The 25073-nt window shown below is 35.6% G+C and overlaps 1 protein-coding gene across 3 annotated transcripts in view; it reads right to left on the bottom strand.

The window, feature by feature from the left end:
* The window catches only part of LOC134741045 (protein trachealess), a 201226-nt gene that overhangs the window by 148231 nt on the left and 27922 nt on the right, over positions 1–25073 (bottom strand). For all 3 annotated transcript variants that reach the window (XM_063673805.1, XM_063673796.1, XM_063673814.1), the window contains exon 2: positions 24619–24651. In XM_063673805.1, coding sequence (XP_063529875.1) covers positions 24619–24651 — 33 coding nt within the window. The remainder of the gene's footprint in view (positions 1–24618; positions 24652–25073) is intronic.

Genomic DNA, 25073 nt, shown 5'->3' with positions numbered 1-25073 from the left:
ATCGATTTTTCTGCCTCGTTAGCCTCTGTTCTGTGCTCTGGTTTAAAAATGAAATCGCATCATTATTTTACAATTTAGTACCCGCGAAAGTTCTAGCAAACTAATTATTTTCAAGATGAACCCTAGCTTACTTAAATTGTCATTTTCATACGACCCTATATTGTAAATTTCAACGAAATGACTGGAGCCGTTTTTTGAGAAATAATTAAAAAATATATGTAAATGTATCTGAAAAAATATGATAGATTATTTGCCGCTTTTGTATGTAGTCATTTTTTGCCTATATAAAAAATAATAATTTGAGATTCTCACAATGAGCCCTTTCATTTGATATATAAACACGACATACTTGGAAAAACTTTGTTTTTACACCCTTTTATTATTATTATTACACACTTTTATTTAGCTTCACTGCGTATGTATGTATATATATAGTGCTTCAAATCTTGAACCTAAAATTTGAACCACTTCCCGGTATCTGATTCAGTTGAAATTTGGAGTACTATTGTAATTCCGGTGACAATGCAATAATATGCCAACATGGAGGTGTTCTGATGATGCAGCCGGTAGATAGCCAAAGGAACTCCTCGATTGAAAAACACAAATACATCAAGTTCTCATTAGAAAGGTCTTAAGAAGTACTTGATACACAGTCAAATTAATAGAAGTACAGTGTAATAAAAGTGTGTCACAAAAAAAAATTGACAGTTGTAAACAATTTTCTGATTTATCCTCCAAAAGTGGCTCTATGTTTAAAATTAATTTTGACGTTACTTGTCCGTGTTTGGATCACAGAGTTACATATGTATTACTCAATTTCAAATTTATTGGTTCAGTAGTTTCGGAGCAAATGGGCTGTGACGAATGTGACAGACGGACGGACAGACAGACGCACGAGTAATCCTATAAGAGTTCCGTTTTTCCTTTTGAGGTACGGAACCCTAAAAATTAGGGCACAACCTTGCGTTTACATTTTCCTTACACCAAAAACAACCCAAACAAAAAACAATAAAGAATGTATCCAAGTTGCCAGCACTAAACAACAGTAAAGGCCTATAAGCGTGCCCCTCGCGCCGCGAATATTTCCCCAATATCGGGGTAATATGACAGAACACTGGCAACACAGCGTGAATAATAAATAAATTGTTCGGGACGCTACCGTACTGTCAATTATTTATAGGGAAATTATTTATGTCGCTTGTTTTTCTTGGATATTATCGGGGTAAAGTAGTTGTACCAAGTAGCTAAAATAATATTGGTGGTTCATAAATACACATAAACCAATATACTTGACTGTATCTAAAACAAGCCAGGTTTACCAAAATATCTAATTTTAAAAAAAACTTAGCATGTTCCATACTCTGTGACTGGCGCACATCAGATCGGATATAGCTGTGCGTATATGCACCGGCCAGCACGATAATCACCTACTTGGTTAAGTATGCAAATGTTCGCGGGCCGGTTATGGTTTTTTGCTTAAGTAAAACATTATCCGGGCAAATATCTCGGTGGCCGCGGGCCCGTGATGGTGATCGGTCAGACCATGAGTTCCTATCGCTAACTGAACGGCGACTAGCAGTTTAGTTTCATTTTGTACCCAGCGAACAAAATAACATTAAAAAAAATTGAGTTTGTTCACCAATGGTTGAAATATCAAATGCGACAAAGAAGAAATGCAACAGTTCTGTTCTAGTGAGATAAAGGTCGTAGTCAGAAAATCCCGCTCGGCCAAAAACTATCTAGGTAAATATATCAGTAAAGAAAAAAAAACACTAATAATCAGATCGTGAAAGTTTGGCAACGCTTTATTGTAAAATTCATAATGTAAGTTACTCAAAATAAATAAATTAAAAAAAATCAGATATATGAGGAAACTACATTACATTACAGGTATTTAAAAAACCTGTAGGCTCGTAGTAGTTACTTGCAGTCCTACCTCATTACATTTCTCCAAGATCTTGGTACTCCCGTAACGCTAATGGTTCCTGCCGATATTAGATAGGCACTACCTAACTGATGCTACGTCAGTTTTATGAAAAAACTACATTAAATATAATGGTAGATAAATGATAACAGATATCATATTTTTATTAGTCGTGTATAAACGCCTTTTACTATCACAATAAAATTACTGTGGTATACCTACGGACGGACAGACGGACATAACGGCTCCGTTTTTGACATTTTGCCTACGGAACCTTAAAAATTATGACCCCAAAATACGTAACGTAAGTAAAACTAGATCAAAACTTTAAAAAAAACATTATATCTGTTATGTCTAAAGTAAGCTGTATTTAATTACGCATCCATGACAAGGTATGATTAATACAAATAAAAAATATGAATATGAATATTTACTTACTTTGCTCCTGAAAAACCAACTGAACTAAATATTTTACGAGTTTGTTTTTATTTCGATGTAATCACTAATCAAAATATACGTCCCCAAAAAACTCGTATTTGAACATTTTCTCCAATCACTCAGTTCTAAAAGTCAGGGGTAAGCAACGTCTCGGTTACTAGCGCCATGGGACAGGGATCGTAAACCTTCGGGGGGCTAATGACGATTTATGCGCCGGGTGCCAGGGCAGTGCAACTCGTGATTTTGACGACACCTGCATTTTTCCACTTGCACTTTTTTTATTTAGTGTAAGTGTTACTTAAAAAAATGATTCGACTATGTTTGAAGAAACTACCTACCTACGTTATTATTTACTTTAGTAAAATTTTATTACGTTCTAAAAAATTTGTTTATTTTGACTATACAACATGTTATATGTAATTGAATAACACAGCATTTTTTAGTTATGGCAGATGTCACTGGCGTTCTGAATGCATGTACCCAATTTATGCATGTGTATAATTTGCATGATAAAACGGTTTGAAACGACCAATGATTACAGAATCGGTTAACACACTTGTATTAAGCATTACAAACTTGGTCAAGCTAATTTCATAATGTTCGTCCGTTACTTCCTATTCCTTAAAATTTTATTTTTGTTGTATAAACTAATAGTGCACGACCCCTGGCTCAGTACTCGGCAGACAATGCCGATGATGCGACATTGCCCTCTTACCTTTATTCCGTTTTATTGCGGGGTGAGCCAAATACAGGTGAAATATTCAGGCGAGTTCAACAATTTGGAATAGGTAGGTATCTATTGTTGTATAAAAAAGCATGTTACAATATGATGTAATCTAAAACATTGCTTGATGTAGTAAGTTTTTATATGCATAAAAAATTTTTCTTTATATAAAATTACGTAAACTACCCTCGTGCTAAGCGTAACATAAAATTTATGTCAAAAAATATAATTTACTATAATAACTACGCTACCCTCTTCGAGCTATACCTATCTCTTATTTTCGGGACTTCCTTCAAAAAGCTTCGACCAAAACAAAATAAATGAAAGATTTATCAACCACAACAGCGAATACGAAACACCTGTAACCGACAATCAAACTCGCGATCACACACAAAATTACCCGTAACTCGTTTCGCGGTTGACCGCAAGAGTGCCCCTGTACAAAGTTTACCCAAAACCTGACCCTTTTTGGAGCCAGTGGGCCCCATCCAGACCAAGACATCGTATCAACTGATATTAAAAAACCAGACCGACAGTTTTGGCACCCTGCAATTTGATATTCGTTACATTTCGTATAGAGATGATGCCACCTCTGAAATATTCGTGCACTTAAGACCTTTTTTATCATAAAAGAAGGAGCACTAAAAGTAATTTTAAGATGGCAATGTCGACGGATTTACATGAAATAATGCTTTTAAGTTAATTCTTGGGAGATTTAAGACGCTGTTTTGGAGTTTTGGGGAGATAATGGCTGCGGCTTTGAAACAGTGGTAATGTTCGAGTTAAGCACAAAGCCTAAATACGCTGTATATTATGCCAGAGATTTGAGACAAATACGTATGTTAATCTTGAAAATACCAAGTAGGTACGTCAGACTCAAAACTGGCAATGAGAGCATTCCACGAAATTGTCTAACTTTGTCCCGTCCCGTGCAAGCGAATTTTCTGAAAAGTTGCAGGAATAGGTAAGAGTTATTTTTCTGTCACAAATTTCCATTAAAACATTGTCCGTTAGAGAAACCCAGAAAATAGTATCAGCCTGGCTCAGCTCCCTTACGTATGAGGATATAGAGGATCTCATGAAAGTAGTCAAGTAATTATATTCACTCTCAACAACACACACACACACACACACACACACACACACACACACACACACACACACACACACACACACACACACACACACACACACACACACACACACACACACACACACACACACACACACGCACACACACACACGCACACACACGCGCACACACACACACACACACACACACACACACACACACACACACACACACACACACACACACACACACACACACACACTCACACGCGCGCGCACGCACTAAAACAGTACCTATACTCCCAAAATTGCACATGCATCACCTGTAAACCTAAGTTTAGCTATGTATGTAGTTTTAGTTTCACCTTGTCTTAATTTTAGCTTTGTAACTACTATTATTGTGATTACCTACTCATTAGTACCTTCTTTAAATTTAAGTATAGTGTCTTATTGGCATTTCGCACAAATCATGTCACTGATATATCGTGTCTGGATTGGTTACCTACGTGACAGGCTACGCCTAGTGTAGGAACCGGTACAACCTTAATTGTAAATGCATAAATGTACATAATTGTCCCTTAGTTTTAAGACCGGGTAATTTTTGTTTCTGCCTAAATTTTTGTGTACAATAAATGATTTTTACTTTACTTTACTTACATAAATGGATGTGAAAAATGCTCAGTAAAAAAAAACCGTATGAAACAAAAAAAATCGAAATACAACGCGTTTGCACGCGGAACAGGTCATGGAATACCCCTTTAGATGTCATAACACTATGTATGTTTTAATTTAATATTTGAAATATAAAAGATTATAAATTTTACAATAATTGAATAGTATTTGGTTGAAAAGTAAACAGTGGGCAATTGCCGTCACGCGGCGCGCGATATATAAGCTCTGACGGACGCAATGCGTGCGCTTTGCATTTCAAATGCAGGCATTGTATGCACATTTTTACCGACTTATTACTTTCTAGTCGGTCGGTACCGTGGGCAACGCCGCGCCGGAGATGCTGGGGTATGGGAATTTCGCCAGGCCCGTTAAATAAGGTTACTTTGAAATGAAAAACTTTTAAATGTCTATGACTAACACGCTACAAAAGCTATCCATAAAAAAAGACTATTTATTTTGTAAGGAGTTGTTGCCCCACATCAATAAAATGAAAAATAAATAACGTGTTCACCGTCTAAAAAACATTTAATAAAATAAATATTTGAATATTTTTAATCAGTTTAAGTATTTCAAAGTAAATATTTGTCAGCTAAAGATGACGTATAATGCCGTTTGTCTTTGGACCAGTTTATTTCTGCTCACAGAGTTGCGCGCTTGATTGCGACTCATCCTCGTGTCCGAGCCATCCGTCAATGGACTACTGCGCTTGACGAAGTATTACTTCAAGCTATACATCACTAACCATAAGTATAATACGTATCTACTATCAGCTACCTCTGCAGCTAACTGTACGCGCGCCAATGATCTCACAGAAGTTCACAAAACAGGATGCCGACGGGCGACGACCGTGCCAAGAAAAGAAAATGTTGGAAAGCGGAGCCTGGGCTCCGAAGCAGCAGCTGAGGACGCAACCAAAAACGCTAGATGATAGAGAGAGAGATACGTATAAACAAAACAGGGGAATGCTCGGAGCAGATGGATGGCCAAGTACAGCTAAGATTGCCCGATCTTTCGAGTCAAATAAACTTCAGAATCAAAATTCAAAACTCACTTTTTCTGCAAGCCTTACGAAGTAACAAAGCGAGTCGCATCAAGCGTATTTTTGTTTAAATTGTGACTGATGCGCCGTTAGCCACTCGTAGGGTAAGGGCGCGCATAATGGGCGATCTCCATACGTCTCGGTGGACGTAATAAACTGGACGCTAGGCCTTGTTTACGCTAACAAGTGTATTTGGACGGGGATAGACGTAAAACGGCTGATGACCGACACAAACAAACAATCTAAACCATAAAATCGTATAACTTTAAGTTTCTCGTCAATTTAATTACACGTACTAAATATGTAGTATAAATTATCTTAAGATCATATTGTGTGTTTAAATTTGGAGCCGCCCAATGGAGAATTAAGAAAGCACCCACAGTTCCCAACTGTCCACCCCGAATTCTCATATATCCATGAACATTGAACAGCCTATGGGCTACGGTGTCCTTTACCTTCAAACGAGACATGTACACTAGTTTGCAACTTTAACTTTATATCTCTATAATCAGATACTTCATTTATTTTAATTTTAAGGTATTAATAAATGGTCCATTTCCTATCAAATACTTATCCGAACATATTTACCTACAACTTTGTCTCTAACTAACAATGAAATTCAAATAAAAGAAAAGAAAAGTATTGTCCTTAAGACACAATTTGAAAAATACTTCACGGTGAAAGGTTGTTTAAACACTTGGAGGCTGACACATGTCATAAAATAAGAAATAAAACACTCGTTGACCGCGGCTAGAGTTGTGACTTATGAGTGATAGTAATTGAAACATGGGGGTTCCGTATGCACAAGTCACGCACAAGTATAACTACGAATGTGAATTTATTATTTTAAGTGTTTACCAACCTAGTAAAAGACATACTGTAAAGATGGTATAACACTATATCCTATCAGTAACAATTACATTATCTTTAAGTAATGGACATTACTAGTAGTGTTTTGACAGTGTTAGTAAGTAAGTAGAATTAAATGAATTATGGAAATGATGGAATAATATTTTATGTCAATGTACCATTATCAACGAACTTTATTTAGTGACCTTGACCTGATAGTGTATTACGAGCGCGATGAGGACGAATAATTTCGAAATTAAAGTTAATACAGTCAAAATATCGTTACTATTATTCGATGTGTTTATTGGGCTTTGATCTATTACTGTAATTAAAGCCCAATCTTATTGTTAAATCTGTACCTACTAGTTTTTGTAAACACAGAACCCTAAAAACTAATCATCGGCATTAATAACCCCTTTCGAAACGAGACACTTTCGAGTTTCAATCGCGTGTTTTCCAATCTGCATGTAAAGCAGCGACATAAAGGAAATTAACATATGTACGAGGCTTTGTGCGCAGGCGACGCGGACGGTCGTCGGCCGGCGGCGGTGCGACGCGGGAGTGTCGCGCGGTTCGATGCTTACACCGTGCTATATCAATATCTGCAGTCACTTCTTCGGGTTTGTTTGGGTGTCGCGCTGCTTGGGGTTATCAATCGCGCGCAATCTTGGGAGGATAATTCGTAGATATCATGGAGGAAAATGATACTTGTGAGGGGAGCCTATTCCACAAGATGTTGAATGAGCGGTCCTTTCTGCTACCGGCCTGCTGCTCGTTCTACATAAATTAAAAGAAAGAAAGAAACCATTTCTTCAAGGCCCCTCACCTATATTCAGATACTAGACAGCTCTCTCTAGTGAATTAAATATTTAAAGGTAAGATATGTCACACATTCACAAAGTTCTTACTAAACATACACCCAAACAGAAAATGACCCATACAGAAAGTACCTCAAAGGAAAATTTCAAAATGTTTCCAGGTAACCGATATTGTTGCCTTCTAACCGAAATTGTTTTACTCACTGGGCGTTTCATTGATTGCAAGTGGAAGTTCCCATGTCAGACGAAACATACCGCAGTTATTGGTCAGGTCGCCAATTTATTATAGTCAGGATCAAACCACTGGACTAAATTCGTGGCAAGGATATGGCCAGGAACATAGTTATCAATTGTCCTCGTTATACCTACCTATAGCTGATATAATGATATTCCTTAATAACAATTCATCAAAAAGGGTGATTTTTTAAAGTACGTAATGTAGTGACATCACTGTGAGTAACCGAGTGTTCTTTCTTCGGTCACCGCACTATGACTAATATTGCGACCCACAATAGATATGAGTAGACAGGCATTACAGCTGTCTAGTGGTGCAATACTTTTATGCTTCGACTAAAAATAGTGCTCCGAGCAAATTAGTTCGACGTCCACGTTTATAACAAGCCCATACGTTGTAGGTACGTTGCTGAATGCTGAAAGCTTCAGCGCTACACTTCCATGATACAAGATACAAGACATTTATTGGTAAAAGTTAATGTTTTACAGGTCATGGGAGACTCTATAGTTTATTCTGAGTTTCCGCGTACATCAACAAACAGGAAAAATCAGCGAATTTAATCTATCGTCAGACCCGGTGCGGTGCGCTAAAAATACGTGAGTGAAACCGCAAAATTGGCTTAAAGGAAAAATATATTTTATCTGACACGCAATCTATCGATTTCTTACCTATAAACTACTTACCTATAAACCTATTTAACCTATTAGTGCAGTTGCCATCAGATATAGCGGTGCGACCGCGTGCCCAGAAATATCTGTACACGCCTCTAATTATCAAGGCGCTAAAGTGCATGCTCAGATATTTTTGAGCACCTCGGCCGCTCCGATATATCTGATGGCGACAAACCTTTCACCATCGCTCTAACTTTACCTACCTGGACAAAGCTTATTGTCAAGTCGTCTCTTTTTCTAAAAACCCTGTGTCGAAAATGGTCAATTGGACTGGGCATACCCCGCACATACTCTTTACAAACAATGTGAATAAAAACAAAGTCTTAAATTGCTACATCCTTAGCACACAATAAAACACCTGCATCGTTAAATCAGCTGAATAAAATATATACATTAGGCTCCGTATGTAAAAACACAGATGTCCGTCCGTCCGTCTATCCGACATTGCTCGATATTTTAACTAACTGCGCGCTTTAAATTATTTCCAATTGAACGCACGTGCATGGGGAAGATATATAATTGAGAGGTGATAATACTGGTAATACTTCAACAGAAGATACCAGCTATCAAGTACATCTTACATCGTTGAAAACTAACCAACAATTCAAATAGGCGCTTTATATGTATGTAATGTATGTAATTATGTATGTCATCATAATTTTTCAGGCATACCTTGACTAACTAACATGTTTTTAGGCATAATGGCGTAAAATTTACAAATTTTTTGGGTTTTCTCAATGAAACACCATAAGGTTAACATTAGTAAGGCATAACCTATACCTTACTAACCTAAAACCTAACCTAACAATTGTTATACCTCAAGAACAGATTTTCAGGTATCAGCTAATTAATTACATATCCAATATATACTGCTAACAGTCGCTGAAATAGAAAATGAGCTGTTAGTTTACAGCATGTCTTTTGTAGAAATTACATACAGGCGAATTTCTGAAATGATCCGGTGGTGGTTGTATCAGCTGTACAGCGATCCACCTGTCGCGAGCGGGTTGCAAAGCGCCATTGTGTCCGGCCGGCTAACGACCACGTTACAGTTCTCGGGTACATTACATAATTCCGAAAAGTTTTATGCCGAATTTTAGAATATCGAATTTTATCACTCCGATTTTTAAATGCTCGACCCATCAAAATTCCGACTGTCGTAATTACGAATGATGAAAATCACGTGAAGATTTATTAGTGTTTCCGAAAAGCAGAAAAGCCGAATTTAGTAAATTCCAAACCACATAATTCCGATTATAACAATTCCGATTGTGACAAACACCGAATTTAACATTTACGATTTTTGATTGCACGAATTCCGAATTGCCATTATTCCAAAATTTTAAATTCCGATTTGACGTGATTCCTATTTTAAATATCCCAATTATTTAAATTCATTCTCTGTAAGCAGGTCACCTGTGAGGGGTTGTAGTTCTAACCTAACCTAAACCTACTTCTCTAAAAACAATTCTTCTCAGTGGGGGGTCGCCCTTCTGACCTAACCTAACCCACTTTTCTGGCGACATTTCGTTTTCTTGGGGGTCGCAGTTCTAACCTAACCTAACCCACTTTTTAGAATTTCGAATTTATTATTTTATATTGGTGAGTCTTCATTTGAATAACACGAATTTCAGTTTTCCGACCTTACAAAAGACCGAATTTCTGAATACCGAATTCCGATCGGTCAATCGGAATTTAAGAATTCGGAAATAAATATTTTCGGCAAAGTGTAAAATCGGAACTATAAGCTTTCGTTCAAGTGACAATCGGATTTTAAGTATTCGGAAATAGCACAGTCGTGATTTTCTTTCATCGTGTTTTTAAAAATCGTAATTTTGATATTTCGGACGTATAAAAAATAGGGATTATGAAAATCTTTTAAAAATCGTGAAAACATATTTCGGAATATTCGGGTGTTCCCTGCAGTCCTCATATTGGTACAGATTTGCTTATATAACAGACTCAACAAGGATTTTCCGGGTTTTCCTAAGTATTACAACTATTGTTATCTTAGACTTTGTCATTACTGAAGATACATAGGTACATACACGACAGTGATAGCAACGGGTGACGGTATATTGACAGCTGTCACTATCTCATATGAGTTGTTTTTTTTATGTTTGCGTCGTGTTATTTAACAATAAAAAAAGTTTAAAGGGATCGTCGTCAGTAATTATTATTAATTGATCATGTTCGTGCGTCTGTGCTTAAATGGCGAATCAATAATAATGGTTAACATATCCTTTTATCCTTGTGTTTTGTGTATTACACCATTAAGGATATTTTACTTGGGATCATCAACCATTTCAATATTCAACTAACTTGGTCATCGCGGTCAGTTACGGAGCGAACGAACGTCACCTTGCCCCGATCGCCTTTTTTACGTGCACTTATTAAAAATCTACATTATGATAAGTTCCCTACACCGACACACTTTGGCCCCCATACATCAAATTCGCGAGCCTTATACGAACTTTTAATTAGTCGATTAAAAACTTTATAAATTTACACGCGGCTATATCGGATCCGTTTGAGCTGAGTCTGCGCAAAAAGCATTGCGTTCGGTCGGCGCAGGCGCGCGGGGAATCCGGGATGACCAAAAACAAGGAATCCAACAATGGACGGATAGTATCTACATTGTTTGTTAGACTCAAGTGTTGTTTGGATTGCCGAAGTTGTCCGAAAGTTCGGCGGTACGAGAGATGCTTGTTGTGGTGGCACTTCCAAAACCATACAGTATCAAAATAAACCAATAGTGGTTGTTTGCAAAGGTAACCTCAGCCGTTGTCTTAAGTGACTTAAGTGAAGCGCCTCAAGCGCCTGACGCAAATCCAATTGTGGATGGCTGTAACTGTCACGAACGCATGGGAAACGCGTCGCGCTAAATGTAATTTTTCCTTGATTTGAATTTTTATTTCACTGTAATCTTCTTAATATGTATATTGCAAATTTATATCATCAAAGCCGGTTCCCAGCACATATTTATTAATATATAGGTTTGCGTAATGTTATGTTTTACAGAAAATTATTATAAAGTATCATGTATTGACATTTGACGACCGGTCTGGCCTAGTGGGTATTGACCCTGCCTGTGAAGCCGATGGTCCTGGGTTCGAATCCCGGTAAGGGCATTTATTTGTGTGATGAGCACAGATATTTGTTCCTGAGTCATGGGTGTTTTCTATGTATTTAAGTATTTATATATTATGTATATCGTTGTCTGAGTACCCATAACACAAGCCTCCTTGGGCTTACCGTGGGACTTCGTCAATCTGTGTAAGAATGTCCTATAATATTTATTTATTTATATTTATTTATGTATCATGATTATTTGTCACCGGACTGGAGCTCTATCTAAAATCTATTAAGTTTTTCTCATAACTATTCTCCTCGGATGCAAAGTCTTAAATCTCTCAACATGATGTTAACCTAATAATATAGGTAACCAATCTGTTCTGAACGGGCCATTCCGAGTTTTCCAATAAAGCAAGCACCTTTAGTGAGCAACCTTTAGTTTAAGCTTGGGTTTGTAGAACGGGCATATTCATTTATCTTGCGCATTAAATAATATATGGCCATGTTTCTAAGTACGTCATACTCGCAGGTTACCTATAAATCATTATATAATAGCAATATAATAGGTATCCAAGAGTGATGAAACCAGGTCACTTTGAATGGAACTAATATTTTGTATTTATATTGGTGATATACAACTGTAGGTCTAAATCTAAAATATCATTTGGTACTGATGTACTTACTAAAAGTGTATTAAGACAAAAGTGGAGGATCCGCGCGAAATCGCCTTTTCATACAAATGTAGTCCTCATTTTCCTCTGTGGATATTAACATTATTGAAAATATTTTGACACAATTTGTTGTATATCGACCCTATGCCCGTACGTTTATTTTTTTTCGAATTTTTAAATTATTATAAGATTTGTAAGAGTTAGGAGCATTTGTATGAAATCTGTTTTTCGCATCAAATTTTTACAATAATCAAAAAATCGAAAAAAGTCTAATGAAAAGGGAATAGTTATGGTTGACATACATTAAATTGTGTAAAAAATTTGCCATAATGTCAATATCCAGAGAGGAAAATGGGGACTACGTTTGTATAGAGAAGCGGCCGTCCCCTTTCCTCTTAACTTTTTTCATCAATATCTTAAATGGAGTTAAGATAAAAACATTTAATTTTGTTTAATAGTTCATTAAAATTGTATATTAACGTGTGTGAATATTAAATTTTTTTGAAAAACAGATTTTGTACTCGTAGTAATGTCATCTAGCACAGTTACAACAGAATTGGGTTCGCGCAGTTATAATCTTTTAAACTTTATTCAAGTCTTCTTAGTAGTAGTATTTAGGTATTTGCATAAATAAATATATTTAACTATTATATGGATTATGGTGACAGCAGGGGCCTGTTTCTCAAAAGCTTGTAACTTGTAATACAAGCGGATGTCACTTTTTGACAGCTTTTGTTAGAAAGGGACTTCCACTTGTATTACAAGCTACAAGCTTTTGAGAAACGGGCCCCTGCAGAAAAATTTCATTCGAATATAGATGGAAACTAGTTAAGACCTTAACTAACTTCACAACATCCAAGCAAATCATGATGTCTATTTTGATAAAATTAAAATCAGTAAGCAAGATGTTAACGTCCCTATAAGCTAAGTTATTTTCATCCTATTTCCAAGTATAATATCGGAAAAAATCGATAGGTAGGTACCTAGAATCGACTCCAATCGATTCTTCGCCGGTATCGAATGGGCCCTTATTATTTTTTCTTTCTCGATAATAGGTACTGTCATGGTGGATAAATACACCATTTGGCACGTTCATCCTACCAAGCCTTAATTACTGAGATCTTAAGGTTTATTTTTGTACGTTTTATGTGTTGTTGTAATGTTTGTAATGTGCTAGACTTAAAGTATGTTATCCTGCAATTATCTGACGGATAATTCACTCGCTGCGGTGACAATTTTGTTCAATTGTCAGGGCTGATTGGTGGCGTCTCTCGACGAAGAAGAATTGCCGACTGAGCATTCTAAATACTAAAGAAATACTTAATGTATGCTATAAAAAATATGGAATGTACTGCTAATAATGAAACCCATTGACAATTATGTACTTATTCTATGCTATCGCCTAGTTGTTCGATATGGATTAATAATACTCGAGAAAGGTATATGTACTCTAAGAACAAATTAAATTATTTTCTATGAAAATATTTTAATTTGTGGTTTTTCAAGTAGACACACTACTATTTAAACTATAAACTGGAATAAATGTCATATACGAAGGAAAAAATGACCAAAGCCTCCAGTGTCCAGAGCTGGAATCGAACCAGCGTACCCCGTTTCCCGGACAGGTGCCTGAACCGCTCGGCTATCCGGTCACGGTGGCATGGGTCGAAATTTCCAAGTATATGACAATTCCCGAAGGCTTGTGGCGCCCCCTGGCCATCTCTAAGGTAGAACAGTATGGTTTTTTCCTTCGTATATGACATTTATTCCAGTTTATAGTTTAAAAAGGTATATGTACTAACAATACTAAGTGCAAAGTTTGATGAAAGACGATATTTTGTGATTTCTGAATTATATTTCTTTTAATAAATAATAAATATATAAAACGCATTCAGTAGGTATCCAAAATAAACAAAATAGCAAGGCTATTAAATAAATAAATAAATACAAATCTTACTTTATTAATTCAATCATTGATTGTTCCGTCCACAAGTTAACGTAATTTATTTTAAAAAAAACGCCAATGAAGAACCGCTAGCAAAACAATGTTGCACGAAACACGGGTAGTATCCGCGACAAATTAAATGCAATTATTATCCTTTATAGACCTGCCAGCATAGGTATATCGGAGCAGATCGATGGTAAAGTACCTCCATTGGAACCAACGCTGTCAAAATTAAACCGACAATTATAGACTGTAAAATTATTGGAACAAAGTTCATAACCAATCAAAGAAAATTCGTAACTTTGACCACTATCATCATAATCATGGTATCTACTTACTACAATTATATTAAATACACCTGCAATAAGTCTTATCCCGTGACCTTAGAGTTTTATTTACAATAACGAATGTTCTTGAAGAAATATGTGGGGCCGAGCCAACGTATATTCTTGTATGAGAGTAAAGAGGATGCATAAACTTGTTATTACGATCAAATTGGCGTTTATAAAAAAATCGCTTTACGCATCTGCGGATCCCTTCTGTAATTTGTAAAGAATTAACTTTTATGTCATATAAGTAGATTTTTCTTAGTTTTAAAGGTATTATAGCCAATTGTAGGTCTCAGTGGGGCAAAATTGTTTAATCTCATAATAACTATACGTTTTGAGCTTGTAATTAACTTGTAAGTTACAATGTTATACTTATTAAAGTTTGGTGGGATGTAGACATAAATTACTATTTTCATAATTTCTTTAACGATACAGAAATTATATTGATATTCTTCGAATTACAAAGCTACTTAACTGATGGGATTACACCCTACTGCTGTCACCTTTGGGCAGGAGCACCTGGATGCCAGCTTGGACCCTTCGACTCAGTCCAAAGGCGCGCTGTACGAATCGTCGACGATCCCAAACTCACAAGCGGTATCGAACCTTTAAGTCTAAGGAGAGACTTCGCCTCCTTGTGTGTGTTCTACCGCTTGTACAATGGGCTGTGCTCTGAAGAATTGTTTGACATGATGCCAACGGCCGCTTTCTATCACCGCACCGCTCGCCATCGGCAGGGTGTTCATCCTCACACCCTAGCACCTAAATGGTCGCGTACTGTGCGGTTTAAGAGGAATTTCCTCCCGCGTACGCTTCGGCTGTGGAATGAGCTCCCTGCCGAGGTTTTCCCGAGGGGCTACAGTATGGGGTTCTTCAAAAAAGGAGTGTACAGGTTTTTAAAGGGTCGGCAACGCGCGTGCAATATCTCTGGTGTTGCAGGCGTTCATAGGCTACGGTAACTGCTTACCATCAGGCGGGCCGTATGCTTGATTGCCACCGACGTGGTATAAAAAAAATAAAAAAAAATTTGATAACAAGTAATAATGTTAATTGTACTTTTGTGGACATCTGTTATCGGCTATGTTTTCTGTTCACTATGCTATGTATTACTTTTTGTATTGCTGTTGATGCCCCAAATAAATGAAACCTTTAAAAAATAAATGCTACGGCTTGTCGAATCATTTAATACCAGTTAAAAGTACTTATATCTAACTTCATCCTTACATCTTAATTCACCGTCTATCCGTCTTCATTTCTCGCTCTATAATTAATAGAAAGGTAGTCCTAATGTAATAGCTAGATAAAGTGATATTATGTGTCGTATCAATCAGATATAACGATCTCAATCGAGCGGGGCTAACGCTGAAGGCTAAGAAGAGACACTATGTTTGTAACTTTGTACCTAATATTATACGTGAATGTTACGTACTGGTAGGTATACTTGAGATTGCTCTCAAATATACCTACGTAAGAATGTATATTAATATTTCACGTATAATATTTTCCATAACTTGTCTAAAAATAGTTAGGTAATCCAGAAAACAGTCCAACAACTTTCCAAATAGGTAGTTGCCATGATGTTTAAATTGAACATTACAAACATATGATTTTTATACCGAGCGCGGCACAATGCTGTGGTAAAGAAAACCATTGAAATATAGCAATAGTTATTCAAATTAGAAACCTTTCAATTACGAATAAAGTAACTGCTGTAATCGTTCTTTAACTATTAATATTATACCAATATTATTAAAATTTTATGTATTTTTTCCTGTGCTGCATATATGAATTATTAAAACTAATCGATGACCAGAAGCATGGGCAGTATTTTAATATATGACTTCATTATAACCAGTTATAATTACAGTGTTTTAACACCTGTCGTTAATAAAACCATAAAAGATACGTTGTACTATTTTTGGTCCTTTATTACTGCTAAACCAAAGATAGATATAACTCCGTAATAGATGGATACAGTCTAAGGAAAAAACGTGCCTCGAAAATCACGAAAATTTGATTCTCGATCGGATGGCGCCACTAATTTGGCCTACTCTCGTATAGAGGGCGTTGACGGTTTCGTTTGTTATTTATAATTTTAACGCATATCCGTTCAAGAACATGGGTCAAAATCATATAATAATTAATTAATGCAAATAAAAAAATAATTTATCCATATTTAAATACATTTGAACGTATTTTTATAAATCTTCATTTTAGTTTTAAAGTATGTCGCTAGATGGCAGTGAATTTTCAGTGGTTACAAAATTTACTATGACAGTACCGCTCTATCTTATTATATTCTCTTTTGCTAAACTAAGGAAATGCAAAATGTTTGATATTGTATGACTCATTGTAATACTGGTATTACAATTATTCCTGATTAAGAATATTATGAGCCCCTGTTAATAAAGTTTTAAATAGTCAAAAAATTAACTATATTTTTTTCTGGTTGAATAGCAATAGGTACGCTAATGCGATTCTATACGAAGCATGTTTTTATCGTTATTGATATTTACACAAAACATGTTATTATTGTACGTATAAGTAGGTAGCGTTCGCATCCTATTATGAATATTAAACTATCTAATATTTGTATAAAAGTATCTTATCAAAAAAGGGTCTAACGATTTTGATGAAAAATACTAGTTTAATTTTTAAGAGGATTTCTTACTTACAGTTTTCTTCGGTTATATATTTAGATATTAAGTAATATTAAGGTACCTATACTTAATGCAATATTCTGTTACAATGGTGTTAACTGCCAAAGGTAGAGAAGGCGGAAAATGGACAAGATAAATGTCGTGTCCGAAACATAGATAGATAACGATAATATTACGCGACGAACAACACTTTAGAGCTAATAAGCGTCGATTAAAGGATATCGATACTCGATTCGATTAATTCGCAAAAGGTTGCAAAGTAAAAAATCGATGTATCGAATATTAATTACAAAATTGTCCATCCATCAGTTTAAAGCCACTTGATATATGGCGCAGCTTTAAGTTTTTTTTTTTAAATTACGCTTCAACCTTAGGGATATTGACTGACAAACTGTTAGGTTACGTTTACACCGACGGAAAGTATCCACCACTCAATTTTTAACTTATTAAATATACATTTAGACTAGGGTAGGAACCCTTCATCATAAAAAATGATCAAAGATCGTATGAGTTAACAATTAAACTAAACATGACATCTGAAGAACTTTATTGTAGGTCAATACATTTTTATGAAACCTTTTGTCAAAGTTAACGCAACTAACAAATCAATATAAGTTTTACTACAAGTGGTATTTCATTACGCGTTATTAAAAAACGGCAAGAACCGTCAATATCATTTATTTCCCATAACATTTCATTGGCCGTGCAGCAGGTTCGACATCTCATACGCATCGTATACAGTTAGGCTAGTGTCAGGCCTGTCCAAACTGGCTAATTTCTCGTCATCCGATAACATACCCGCGCCCGCGTAATAACTAGCTTATGCAGACCTTCGAACGTGTAGACCTGGCTTAGAAAAAAAAGTTAGGTAAAAATGTTACTTATAAAACAGCTAAAACTTTTACTCGAGCATTGGTCACAACACTCACGGATATATAGGTACCTACGACTATGGTACGACTTGTGTTATTGCTACTCAAATAATAGTCCCACCAAAGCAAAGATATTCAAGTAAATTTTGGACTACATGAGAATAACAGCGCCCTCTTGACAATGATCATATATTTCTGGTCGGGCTTTACTTTCCTTTCAAATTTATTGTCTCTCGCGATCCAATAACAGTTTTTCTTACGCTACAGAAAAATGTTGTACCAAACAAAGATATCACCTGTTCTATTTACCAAGTGGATAAATTACATTTTATGAGTATGATTACTTTTCACTATAAGATGAAAGCGCTATGTGGGCCCATATAGTTCAGTAATGAGACACGCGCCACAATTTAATTTGACATTTAGCAAATTGATTGAAAATTGTAATTGGTTTTCGGGTAGATTGAACTACTTTTATGCTTACACGTCGCGTAAGAAATATATACATTGCAGATATTCTATCATACCTACCTAACTATTTATCGTTTCTATAATTTTCCATCTTACTTGATATTACTTTTTTCATAACATTAACATAAAGAAGATTATGCTAAAATTACTTTATATTCTCCCTACTTATATAGGCTTTCCAAACCCTGCATATTGTATATGATATGATTGACTGATTGTTTTCAAGAAATACTAGCAAATATGTACATATTTTATCCTCTTAGATAGTAGCATTTTCGGTAGCTTTGGTGCATTATATAGGAAAACTTGTGTGCTTAACGACTAATAGATAAATAAATAGGTACATTATTTAGACCACGCCGGACAGGTAATTATTGCACCATCCATCACCACTCAATAAAACTGACGTCGACACTGATAGAATATTAACACTACGCGGGGACATAATGAAAAAACAATTTACCTTGATTTATAGCTTACTCAGGGCTCCGCAAATTGCGGAGGCTTTGAAACGTTTAACTTAAGTACTGGGTAAGTAAAAAAAAGTAATCGAAAATTTTGAGTAAAAATTCAACGCGGTGTTTGCGCCTTTTTGGATAATGGCCGATATTAAGGACCCGCTGTGTCGAGAGTCTTGGCGGCTCCAAGTTATAAACAACTGTGCCTAACACTTGCGACATTTCAACATAATAATTAACGATACACTCCTCTAGATACATAGCATTTCTACTGCAAACAGCCAACGAGTCAGTACTCTCATATCGAAACCGAACGCTACGGAAAAAAACGCTTGCAGAGAATTCGCTCACAGTGATTTTTTCGTGGTCAACGCATCGGGTATAACCTAACACGCGACGACAACTGCTCTATATTATATTTTTAAATCGACACCGAAGAACAATTCAAGGATCGTATTTTTTTATCGACACTGACTTATCATAGAAGCGAATTTCGACCATGATTTTTCCTCCGATCCCGTCATGGTTTTCAAAGTCCCCAAAACATCCTCTTAATAACCACAAATATGAAATGCAAATAAGAGAGCTGGATGTTTACGATGTAACATTAACTGGTATTTGATCGGCGCGGATGCCGGGTATCGGGGTTCGCTCCCGGCGAGTAATGCATGTATGTATTCGTGATGTGGGAAATTGATACTTTAATCAGGTCACTTTATTGGTGGTCATTTACGTAATTGCGTAACTTTGTAGGTAAGGGCACATTGGTAAACATTATCTCTGATTAAATTTTAAGGTTCCTTCAAAAAGACATTAAATGCACCTTCTTTCGAATCATTATAATGAACTCATGAAAAAAACACTAAAGTAAAATACTTGCGCACATAAAGTTGCCCTGCTTGAGAGCAAGACAAATGAAGAGTCCCCGGCAGGCTCGGTTCTCCATACAAACGTTGTTACGCTCTCATTTTAAAACAACTACCTAGATTGCTCTGAAACTTTGTAGGTACTTACAATAATAAGGATAAGGTATATTTAGGTCTGTAATTAGTTCATGTAGCTTCAGATACCATAGTAAAAAAAATAAAGCGAATTTAAGTTTTTCATACAAAACTTGTTTTTGCTCTATTTCGTTTATTTTACATATATACTAGACCCATATAAACTTATTTGTCATGTTATTGTACGTGCAAAGTGTCATTACAATCCAACACGTAGTTTTAAAATGAGAACGAAACTCCGTTTGTATGGGAAGGTGAAACTCGGCCGAGCTTGCCGGGGACTTAAAACGCTTCGGGTGATTGAGTGGGCGGGTACCTAGCTTTCGATAGAGCCTAAGAAGTGTTTCACTTATATTTAAGCAGTTTCTCTTTAACAATGTATTCCCGTTTTGTCCACAAACATGTAAGACATGGTCCAATCTGACAAAACTTTTACCTTAACATTACTTGTGTCAACATTGTTGTCAAAACATCTCACATGCACTCCAATATTAACTGTCCCTTCATATAATTAAGGTCCACATTGATTTGTGAGATAGTTACATATATTAATTAAAAACCTGTCCCTTAATGCGTCTTCATAGATTTGTTATTCCCACGACTCTGCAAATATGCCTAAACTAATCAATTGTAGTGGTCATTTGACAAATGCACTTATGATAACTCTAAACGCGTGAAGAATAAAATCGATAATTGAGTAACGTATTGACATATTAATTACTAGTAAAAACTATGAAGGAAATTGTTTAATGGAAGGAATGATGTAAACCGTAATGGAAAAAAACCGGCCAGGTGCGAGCCGGACTCGCGCACGAAGGGTTCCGTACCATTACGCAAAAACGGCAAAAAAAAACACGTTTGTTGTATTGGAACTTAAATATTTATTTTATTCCGTTTTTAGTATTTGTTGTTATAGCGGCAACAGAAATACATCATGTGAAAATTTCAACTATCTATTAGCTATCACGGTTCATGAGATACAGCCTGGTGACAGACAGACAGACGGAGACAGGAGTCTTGGTATTAGGGTCCCGTTTTTACCCTTTGGATACGGAACCCTAAAAAGGTGCATATCTCGTGAAAAATTACCCGCATTTGTATAGAATCGGAATTATTTGTTTCCATGATTGAATATTTTGATGACCCATGTTTTGGAAGTGTTCACCTAAGTCGAGTTTAATAAGAAGATTTAGAAGCATTTGCCGAACTTTTAACAATTTTTTTATTATTATTGAGCCAATACGTTGTGTCAATACCAAAAATGAAGACGTTAAATGTCCCATTTTATTTGATGTTGTTCAATAACCTACTTCTTTACCTTTTCATGTTATTTTTACTCAGAATTACGAGTACGAGCTCTTTCGACCCTAATAAGAGAAAGAAAGTGCTCCAAGATTTTTATATCCATGTTTCGTTACCATTTTCATAGACTTTGTATGACAGGAACAGAATGGGAGGGACAAAAATGTACCTGTAGAAATATTTTGGGACACATTTATTCTGCTATTAGAATTGTTAGAGCTCGTAATTCTGAGAAGATATACAGGGTGACCTTAGCCATTGGACAAACCCTGAAATCCCACGTAGGGTTACTTCTCAGGAATGCTCTAACGTGAATATTTTTTTAATTAAAACAAAAGATAAAAAAATAAATTTTCAAACGAAAGTTATTTCCAATAATCGACAACAAAAAGAAACTTACTGTATTAATCATTGGCAGTGCTTTTGACAATTTGTTCAAAAATGTGCGGCAATGATGACATTTGTCAAAAGTCAGAATCGTATTAGTGTCATAAATAAAAAAGATAATCAAAAAGGTCGAAGAAGGTTTCATACTGTTTATTACCTCAGGAGCTACTAACACATACAGCCTGCTCCAAAGTAAAAAATCTTAATTTGGTAATTTCTTCGTAACCGTTTCACCGGTTGTTATGATACTTTGTACACTGGTTCTAAATACCCTAATGCATATGTACATTTCGGCTGTGTCCAATGGCGACACCCTGTATAGTAAAAATTCTCAAATTTGGAAAAAAAACTGTAGTTTATAACTTTAAATAAAATGGCCAAATAATGCTTTTATGATATTTTTTACAATTAAAAATAGTTACTTACTTTTCAAAATCTAGGAAGTAGCACAACAAGAAGTCGGTCAGCATTTGCCTAACCAACCATGCAACTAAGCGACATGTTTGGCACCATTTTCAGACCACACTGTTTTAACATATGTGGACCAACTGACATGCATTAAATACATAAAAGATAAAAAAAATTGCAAGCTGCATCTAATTGGGATGCCTTCAAAAACGCGTAGAAATAAGTGTCAAGTTGTTCAAAGATACACAAACAAAAAGAGGACCTCGTCCCTGTTTTGAAAATTATGAAAATTTCAAAATTTTGCTTTCTTTAGGCGTAAGAAAATAAATGCCTAATTAAATTCTAATACATTTACTTCTTTTCATAATTACATAGGTACATACTGTGCTATTTTTATCTATTTCAATTGCACATAATATATTCATTAAAAATATGGTTAGTAAATGAAAGCGGTCTTATAGTTTTAAAGAGGTCTTCTCAAGACAAAGTTTTGGAATGACAATACCGTATTGTGCAAGCCAAATGAGTGGTTTCGTGGTCACTATTTAAGTGGGGTAGTAAAGGGTAGGGTTGGCACAACTGCGAATTATGTGTATCCGATCCGCGGTCACCCCACAATTACGAGGCTAATGCCGGACCAACAGACAAAACTTATACCTTAAATATTTTTTGTGTAAACTAAAAACTTCCAGAAAAATAAGTTTGATACTTTCTTCGGTCTATATATTTTAAAAGCAATAACAGTGCTCGATTCATTCCTATTGAATGATTTTAATGTATATGCAAGTCGATTAATATTTTAGCAGGAGATTTTAGATACTAATGGACATCCGGCGTATACATAAAATATAGTTTTTTAATGAACCAACATATAAGCATATTAAATGCGCACTTCTAACCTGATATTCGTAACAGTAGGTACGTCGACGTTAGATATGTTTACATTTTTCGCCTTATTACAAAGGAGTAAGGTGCAAAAGTGTAAACATATTTTTGACGTCGACCATACCTACATTCGACGGTAAAAATAAGTTTACACTTTTGCACCTTTTGCATGTCATGGATGTTGGACGTCGACCGTAGTCATAGTTATTTATTAGATAGTCCATAAGGCAGCGGTCAAGCAATGGTAGGGTTACCACAATTGCGGTTTATGGGATATGTTCTACGCCCGCAACAAAATCAAGCAAAGGGATGTGCAATCAATGTATGATATATTGTTTTATGGACCCTGTAATGTGTAAGATTTACTTGAGTAGCCTACCAGGGTACCATATGTTTCTCTAATTTCATTGTAGTAATTATATGTACCATGGTTCGGAATAAACGATTCTAATTCCATTGTCATAATTACAGATGGCCAAACTACTTTGGAATAATAATTAGAAATATGATTAATCATGGAACCCTTTCTACAAATAGCAGTTTCTTCCTTCGAAAGTCGAAAAAGTAATAATTGGATTTACTGGTATGAATGCCGATGTTTACTTATTTACCTACTGTATATTTGAATAAAGAAATAAAGTATCAGTTCGATATACCAAGGAAACACACATTTAATTGTTTCCCTATTTAACTCGTTCGCGTCTTTCTTGACACACGCGGGATAAGTATACATTTCTTCTTTACTTGAGACTCAAAAAAACGTAATAAATATGTACCCGGATCGTTAAGAGGTCTCTTCTGTGGACATAATATATATTATGTCCACAGCAGAGACCTCTTTCTGAAATGGGTTTGACATACATATATTGTTTTAGTTTCACTTCCCGAATGTTTTATTGACAAGGGCCCAAATCCTAAACAAAGGATTAGACCGCTCGATCGCGTGGCCGCGATTAAAATATTATAGTGGTCAAGCATTTGCATAGTTTGCGGAGGGACTTAGCCTAATCTGCGGGGCTTTGACAGAAATGTAAAATTTGAATTAAAGGAATTACTTAGGTTAAAATTTAAATAGTGATATCTTTGTGTGTTGTGTTACTATAAAATGTAATAAGAATTGCCGTTTTTACAAGCTGATTACATCATGCATGTTGGGTATATATAAACACGACACAGACATACTATTTACATTTCCAGTACTCAATGCATTTTGTAAATAAAGTAATATATTATTAAAATTAAAATATACATGTTACGGGTAATGTAAGAAGGTTAATTAAACTCAAGTTTACCCTGGTATAACTAGTATTACCCGAGCCTTTTGAGTAAAGTCCGATAATTTAAACAACATTAAATAATCTGTTTTCAGCGTTTACCCGTACACATCTAGGTCTACCTACCCAACACTGGCCGGGTAATGTTAGGTGTTGCATCATCACTTCTACATATATGTATATACTACATATTCTTCTTTTTCGACCTAGCGTTTTCCCGGCCTAGCGCCAGGGTGCGCTTTCCTACTTAATCTTCTCCACTTTGCCCGGTCTTCGGCATCCTCAAGTGTGAGATTGTTTTCTTGCATGTCCGCTATCACGACGTCCAGCCAGCGCTTCTTATATACTACATATTATTAAGAAAATATAATTATAATACATATTATTATATAATTTATAAATTATTAAATATCATTTTTTTTTTAATTAAGTTACGTACCTATCTGACCAGCAGAGTGGATCGTCTCGATATCTGAAAATAACGGAATAAAACTAGTTATTTATTTCTTTTGATGGTTAGTAAAGAATTTGAATTTGTTGAATACAGTAACCGAGGTGTCGTGAGTGTTGTGTATCAGCCAAGTCACAACTCTAGAGTAAAATGATTAAATACCCAAGTACATAATACGAGTAGTTTAACAATCACGCAATAAAAGATGTTACCTACATTATAACTCAGGTACCCGTAGTACCCGTCTTTGTCAGTCTTTCTGCGACTGTCACGTTTAAAACGTCAGAAGAAAAAAAATCCCGAAAACAACTAATTTTAATGAGGTCATTGTAGTAAAACCTAAAAAAGACGGAATTAATTTAACATAACATTGAAATTTCCACATATATAAAATGGAGCTGGCTGTCAATAACGAACCTATAAAAGTAAAAATTTACTGGAAA

The sequence above is a fragment of the Cydia strobilella genome, chromosome 1, assembly GCF_947568885.1.
Source record: "Cydia strobilella chromosome 1, ilCydStro3.1, whole genome shotgun sequence".
Lineage (NCBI taxonomy): Eukaryota > Metazoa > Arthropoda > Insecta > Lepidoptera > Tortricidae > Cydia > Cydia strobilella.
This window is presented reverse-complemented; position numbering and strand designations above follow the sequence as displayed.